Source organism: Mastomys coucha, unplaced genomic scaffold, assembly GCF_008632895.1.
Source record: "Mastomys coucha isolate ucsf_1 unplaced genomic scaffold, UCSF_Mcou_1 pScaffold13, whole genome shotgun sequence".
In the NCBI taxonomy this organism is placed as follows: Eukaryota; Metazoa; Chordata; class Mammalia; order Rodentia; family Muridae; genus Mastomys; species Mastomys coucha.
In genome coordinates this window covers 6,580,837-6,588,355 of record NW_022196895.1, presented here as the reverse complement: position 1 = coordinate 6,588,355, position 7,519 = coordinate 6,580,837, and the positions used below count along the sequence as shown (strand labels likewise).

The 7,519-nt window shown below is 36.6% G+C and overlaps 1 protein-coding gene across 2 annotated transcripts in view; it reads left to right on the top strand.

The window, feature by feature from the left end:
* The window catches only part of Usp14 (ubiquitin specific peptidase 14), a 36,739-nt gene that overhangs the window by 24,366 nt on the left and 4,854 nt on the right, over positions 1-7,519 (top strand). For both annotated transcript variants that reach the window (XM_031364950.1, XM_031364951.1), the window contains 5 exons: positions 1,435-1,520; positions 2,170-2,284; positions 4,747-4,812; positions 5,228-5,320; positions 6,451-6,579. In XM_031364950.1, coding sequence (XP_031220810.1) covers positions 1,435-1,520; positions 2,170-2,284; positions 4,747-4,812; positions 5,228-5,320; positions 6,451-6,579 — 489 coding nt within the window. The remainder of the gene's footprint in view (positions 1-1,434; positions 1,521-2,169; positions 2,285-4,746; positions 4,813-5,227; positions 5,321-6,450; positions 6,580-7,519) is intronic.

Below are 7,519 nucleotides of genomic sequence, written 5' to 3'. Positions count from 1 at the left end.
TCAGCCAGTCTCAGGGCTGGTTTCAAGTAGCAGGATTTATTACATGCATTACCTGTCTTGTTGATCTTACCAACATCCTTCTTTTTGTCTGTAGCCAAGATCTTCAGGGGTCTTTCCCAGTCAAATCTTATTTTCAATAATTTGGATGGAAGATAGAGCTTTTCTTCTCCTGTTGGAAGAAGTGTAAAATCTCTTCCCCAACATAACATATTTCCTTTCTTCCATTTTGGAATCAGGACTTCTATAGGCTGATCTAATTCTGCAGTCCTTTCTAACCCAGTGTATGTTAGCAGTTGTGCTGTTTGTCTCATTGACTTTTAAAAAATTTAAAGTCAACAAAACACATTTTAAACTATCTTTGGAAGATATCATATCCCTATTCTGTTCTATGAGCATTTCTTTCAAAGTCCTATTAGGTCTTTCTGTAATGGCTTTGCCTGTAGGACTGTATGCTGTCTCCACCATAGGCTTCATGCCATAATGTCCATAAAACAACAGTATTTTAATGGACATATGTGTCTGAGCATCATCAGTTTCAGTCTGTGAAGGCATCTCCAAGATAGACATTTCTAATAAATGTGCAATCTCAGAATCATCCCCCAAAGAACTCAAGGCAGAATTACATTGGAACTTTGAACATATATTGGTTGTAGTATGTATCAACTTGTACACAGTTGATACAAACACTTGTACACAAACACTACAAAATGAAATACACTACATAGCAACAGGCCAAACCTCAGCAACTTTGTGTTTTATTTTAATTTTCTTTTTGTTTTTTCCTCTGAAAGGCTTCAAATCAATCCATCTTAATAGGTAGATATCAGGCTGGGGAGATGGCTCAGCAGTTAAGAGCACTGGATACTAGTCCAGAAGTTATGAATTTAATTCCCAGAAATCACACGGTGGCTTACAACTGTCAGTAATGAGATCTGATGCCCTCTCCTGTCATGTAGGCATATACGCATATAGAGTGTTCATATATATAAATAAATAACCTTAAGAAGAGACTTACCTTCTGCATCAGCTTGTACTTAGGTTTTTTTTGTTTTGTTTTGTTTTTGTTTTGTTTTGTTTTTCGAGACAAAGTTTCTCCGTGTAGCCCTGTCTATCCTGGAACTCTGTAGACCAGGCTGGCCTTGAACTCAGAAGTCCGCCTGCCTCTGCCTCCCAAGTGCTGGGATTAAAGGTGTGCACCACCACCGCCTGGCCTTACTTAGGTTTTGAGGACTTGCATTTTAGTCTATTTCTAAATGTAACCTATTAATGTTTGTCTACATGTTTAATCTTTTGGTAGTGTTTTTGAATCAGAATGAAGTATAAAATCTTAAATCATTTTTAAATCATTTAAAAATCTTAAGTATGTCTTAGCAAACTGGATTGTATTGAAATCTACAAAAAAGTAAAACTAGAATTTTCTTTTTAATTTTGCAGACGGATTCTTCATCTGCATCAGCAGTGGCACCTTCTAAAAAGAAAAGCTTAATTGATCAGTTTTTTGGTGTTGAGTTTGAAACGACGTATCCTTTTTGGGCCAAGATTTGTATAAATGGTATTCGTAATTTTTAAGAAGTAATTGTCACTAAAAAGCGTAGTTGGCTGATTGGCACTGAAGGCCTCAGGTTTCTATGCTTAAAAACTTATAATTGTGAGAATTCAAAATTAATAAAATAATCTTTCAGGGATTTTTGAGCTTTAGATAAATGTATATATCCTAAGGATATTCATTATTTTTTTCTTAAGAACATGTTTATCTGTGTCTCATTACTTTATCTCACAGAGAAAGGTTAGGGTTAGGGTTAGAGAAGTTTCAGTTATGTGAAATTGGTATATCAATAATGTACATGAATTCAAGGAACTTGTTTTCTTGGGTTAAGGGTAGAAATTTGGAGAATATCTCTGTTCATGTTTAGATTATTAAGATACATAAGAATCATAATGCCAACTTATATTTTGTAAAATTTAGTTCTGTTTCTCTTAAACACATACTATTTTTTGATAAAGTTTGTAGGCAAATGAACATTCTTAAGCATGTTGGAGTGAATCTTTATTGGGACACTAATATTTAGAATAAATCAATGAATGACTACTAGTAACTCTAGGATAATTTATTTGTTTCAAGATTAATTAACAAATTGAATACCTGTTGCCATTCCTTAATTTACAAAGCATGAAATGTACAGAATCTGAAGAAGAGGAGGTCACCAAAGGAAAGGAAAATCAACTTCAACTTAGTTGTTTCATTAACCAGGAAGTGAAGTATCTTTTCACAGGGCTTAAACTGGTAAGGAAGTCACGGTCGAGCCTCATTTTGTGGGTTCCATATTTGTGGATATGCTCCCCGGCTAAAATCTATTTGTAAAGTCAAAGGTGGTCCTTTATTTTTGTTGGTAATTTTGGTGTTTATAATTTATCTCCAAGTATACCGCATTCCTAAGTATGAGGGTACTGTAATGTGCCTTAGGAAGAAGAAAATGCATTTGGTCTGCGTGTGAGTTAGGGTGCTATGATGTAGGTTCAACACTGTAGGTAAAGTGAGATATCTTTAAGTGGAAACACCCCATAGGTTATCTGTTGATTGGTTGATGGAAAGGTGGCCAGAAGTTTGCAGGAATCTACCTAGTGTTTCTCCTAGGAGCATGGCTCAGTGAATTTATTGCTCATGGTGTCATCAGTAAAGCACAGCTGCTCTGTATGCCAAGAATTACTGTGTAATTCTTCACACTTCATTTGGACTTTTAGCTCATGAAACATGAACATAGTTTCATACATTACTGAATTCAATTTAGAGGGCATGCAAAATAAAATGTGAATGCTATTGAGTTAGAATTGAATGCAAGGATTCTGTAGGCAGTTTTTTTAATTTTGTAAAATTATAGCAGAGTTATACTTGGGAGTTGTAGATGACAACTGGATAGAGCTAGAGTATGCGTGAATGTGTGCACACAAGTCCAGGACCTCCCAGCTCTGCCTCAGCTCCCATAGTGCAGGGCTTGCTGTGCACCACCACGCATACTTCTAGCTTACACTTGACTGAAAAACACATTTCTGAATTATTTTCTTTATAACTTTAAAGGTTTTATTATTTGTTTGAATTTTCTTTCTCTTTTCGTTTTTTCTTATTTGGGTTTCTCTGTTTAGTCCTGGCTGTCCTGGAAGTTAGTCTGTATGTCAGGCTGGCCGCCACCTGCCTCTGCCTCCTCAGTGCTGGGAATAAAGGCGTGCTCCACTACATAGCTATTTGTTTAGGTTTTCTTAAGTCATTTTACTCCATGTTTCACCGTTGCGTAGTTATGTGTTAAAGCTCCATAGTGATTCCTTATATAATGTGATTGGTAATTTTTTTAAAAAACCAGACCTTAGTTACACAATTGTAAGATACTGAATTATAAACAGTAAGGTTTTCTAGTCCATATTTGTTTGGTTTTGCTAATTCATATGTGTATATATTGTCATAGTGGCAATATTAGAGAATCCTTATTACAGATGAGCTATATGCCAGATTGTTTCCCAGCATGTTTTGAGCATGCACTAATTTGTATCACTTTGCATCCTCTGAAAGTGGAGACAAATGTGACCAGAGGAAGTAAATCATACCTAAAGATTTTCTCATCCCTTAGACCAGTGGTTCTCAACTTTCCTAATATGGGACCCTTAAATAAAATTCCTTATGTTGTGCTGACCCCCAGCCATAAAATTATGTTTGTTTCTTCATAACTGTAATTTCATTACTGTTATGAAGCAGTAAATATCATAACATGTAAATATATATCATGTAAATATTTGATATGCAGAATATATGATGCCTAATCCCTGTGAAGGGTTGTTCATCCCCTAAAGGGGTTGTGGCACATAGGTTGAGAACCGCTGCCTTAGATTAACAAGTTTTCTTTGTTAATTCCTCTCAGATTTAAAACTAACCTAATTGATGCTGGCAGGCTTTTATATATAATGCATGAAGAACAAGGGTTTTCTACATTCTCTTAATTTCTAGTGTGAGTATTCTGATAATTCATAGATACAGGGTAACAGAAGGCTTTATTAGTTAATAAAATAACGCTATACCTTCTTGACTTAGAGCAACATTGTTTTCAGAGCCTTTTTAAAATTAATTTATTTTTCTCTTCTATAATACATCCTAACTGTAGTCGCCCCACCCCAGTCCCGTTCCCCACTTTCACTCTCACTCCCCTAGCCCCGTTCCCACTACTTTTCCATTTCCCTTCAGAAAAGGGCAGACCTCCCAGGGATATCAATCAACCAAACATAGCATGACAAGTTGCAGTAAGACTAGGTACCTCCCCCAGTATTAATGCTAGATAAGGCAACCCAGCAGGAAGAAAAGGTCCCAAAGTAGGCAAAAGAGTCAGAGACACCCTCACTCCCACCTCTTTGAGTTCTACAAGAACACCAAGCTACACAACCAGAACGTGCAGAGGGCATAGCTCAGATCCGTGTCAGTCTCTGAGCCCCTGTGAGCTTTGCTCAGTTAATTCTGTGGGCCGTGTTCTTGCGGTATCCTTGGCCCCTCAGAGGGCTTCTTAGTAGTATATATTATATGATTCCTTATAAATGTTGAGCAAATTATTTTTTATAAAAGCCTCCTATGTTTATTCTAGTTGTTATTTATTGGGGTAAATCCACTGATACTATAGTGCTGTTTTTAAAAATTAGATATGTGATTTTTGTGTTGTAGGAAATAGTTTTTAAATCTGATGTTTGGTTGTTTGTAATGTTCTTTTTTAGCGACTTCAGGAAGAAATTACTAAACAGTCTCCAACATTGCAGAGAAATGCTTTGTACATCAAATCTGTAAGTTATATATTTCCTTTTGAGATTGAGTTTCATTTCGTTGAAAGGGTTCAGGGGGAAGGAGGTGGCTCAGTAGGAAAACTGCTGTGCAAACCTGAGAGTTTGGAGCCTCAGAACTCATCGGGTGCTGGAGGTGGAGCTGGCTGGTTGGACTAGTGGGAACAATGACTCCACATGCACATTCACATGTGCTCTTGCACATATGCAAGTGCCTACACACTTGTAAACATGCATGTAAGTACACATGTAGATGCTCACTCTTACTACACACATATGCAGCAAAGAGAATGGGTGCCAGTTAATTTTATCTATGTTTTTATGTGCCCCCCTCAAAACAAACAAAGAAACAAACAAAAAGCAATAAAAACCCCTTACATGGCCTAGGTATAAAAATTTTTCTCATTTCTCTCCTTAGTCTAAGATCAGCCGGCTACCTGCTTACTTAACTATTCAAATGGTTCGGTTTTTTTATAAAGAGAAAGAATCTGTGAACGCCAAAGTTCTTAAGGTTAGTAATGAATTTTAGTCTGTATATTAAATATAATCCTCTGAAGGCAGTTCCTAACCTGTAATAGATTATTTATCCTACTAAGGATAGCTTTGAGATGGTTAGAGGTGATTAACATTAGACAGGTGATCCTTAGCCCACAATTCATTGGAATTATGAATTATACATGCCTGGCTTCTTGCTCCAGTCTCAAACATCTAAGCCTTAGAGATTTTTATATTTTTTCAAAAGATTCACAGATAATTATTAGTTCTTGCACTCCCCAGAAATCCTGCCCTAGATCAGATTGGAAATGAGGACAGATGCAGTAAGCACATGGCAGTTGCATTTGAGAACCACAGAGCTTGAACTGTGTTGAGCTATGTAGCTTAGCTGTATGTGTGTGTATACTGTCTTCCTTTGGAAGAGGTGTATGAATCTAGCCTCTACAGCTGAAATTGATAACATTTTCTGATAGTTACAGGTTAACTAGAGCTTGGTCTTTAGTTTTTATTTACTGTAACTATTGTAATGTGTTCTTTAACTGTTTCAGTGTTTGTGTATAAGATTGTTTCACAGCAAAGCAGTGGCTGGTTTAAACACCACATTGGACCCATCACTGTTCTGTCATACAGTGTAGTTTCTGTGGTCATGTTTATGGGCGTGATTATTTAATGGTAAAAGATCTGAAAAGTAGTTACTGTATAAAAGTTAGAATCAGATTATTCTTTGTTTTCTTTTTTTTTAGTGTTGGGACGTTTGAATATGCCTATAGTTTATTTTGGTGAGATCTACTCCTCACTCTTTCCCCCTACATTCCCTTAGGCTTACAGCACTATTGCTTCCCAGTTTCATGGGTCACTATGACATCCAGATTTCATTTTCATGTATTTGAATTATGGAAGTATTATTTTCAAAGTGTTATATGACTGGGCAGTGGTGGCACATGCCTTTAATCCTAGAACTCTGGAGGCAGAGGCAGAGGCAGAGGCAGGTGCAGTTCCAAGACAGCCAGGGCTACACAGAAAAACCCTGCATTAAAAAAGAAGAAAGAGAGTTATATGTATTTTGAATAATTATAATTCATAATTTTTCATAAATTCATAGTTTTCCACTTGTTTTTTATTTTCTTTGTTTTTGTTTTGTTATAGGATGTTAAATTTCCTCTTATGTTGGATGTGTATGAACTCTGTACACCAGAACTTCAAGAGAAAATGGTCTCTTTTCGGTCAAAATTCAAAGATCTAGAAGATAAAAAAGTGAATCAACAACCCAATGCAGTAGGTTCCTTTGCTGTGTTCTTATCACTGCCGTTTAAATCTTCAGTTAGTGCCCAGAGGTTACTGTTATGGAATGACCAGCCTGCACTCAGTTAGGAGGTGCATGTATCTTGATGGGGGCCTCTTAGAGCTGTAGAAGCATTAATGTAGTACAAGAAGTAGGGCTCTTCAGTGTACAGTATATGTTATTTTCACATCAAGTCTGCATTTCTCATATGTGGTGATATTCCTTGTGAGGGATTTTAATTGGAAGTACAGAATATACCTTCTTAGTCTCATTATCCTTCATCATGTGTCAATGCTTTTGTAATTTCAAAAAAGTTACTATTTGAAATTAAGCTCCCAATTTTTTTAGACATAAGCTTTTGAATTGACTCATTCATAATTCATAATTTCCCATTAGTCATCCAGGTTTTGTATGCCAGTAGTTATATTTTGCCCCTGAATTATATTTCCTTGTCTGGGCATTCTGTAGTTAAACTTTATTCCTCTATTAAATGACACATTATTTTCAGTTGTCTGTTATAAAGCTGGTAAAATGTTTATTTGCATTTTATAAAATTGCTGTGTTGCATGGTGGTAAATGCCCAGTTTGTCAAGAAAGTGCCAAATGATACCTGCTTCATCGTCCTGTCAGCAATGCCTGACTGACTTGCGCTCCCAGCGCTTCTGCTGCTGTCACCAGTTTTCACTTGAGCTGATGGGGAAGTGGATGGTACTACCTTAGCATGCTGACTGCTCTTCATGCTTTGGTTGCCATGTGTGTACTCTGCTGAACTTTGTCCTGTTGTAGATTGTAATTCTTAGCTATGCGGATTGCAAGTGTTTTCTCAGTCTGTAAGTTTATCTCTTCATCCTCCTTATAGAAGAGAAAAAGGTTTTAAGAGTTTTATAGTAGCTGGATGGTGGTGGTGGCGCACGCCTTTAATCCCAGCACTTG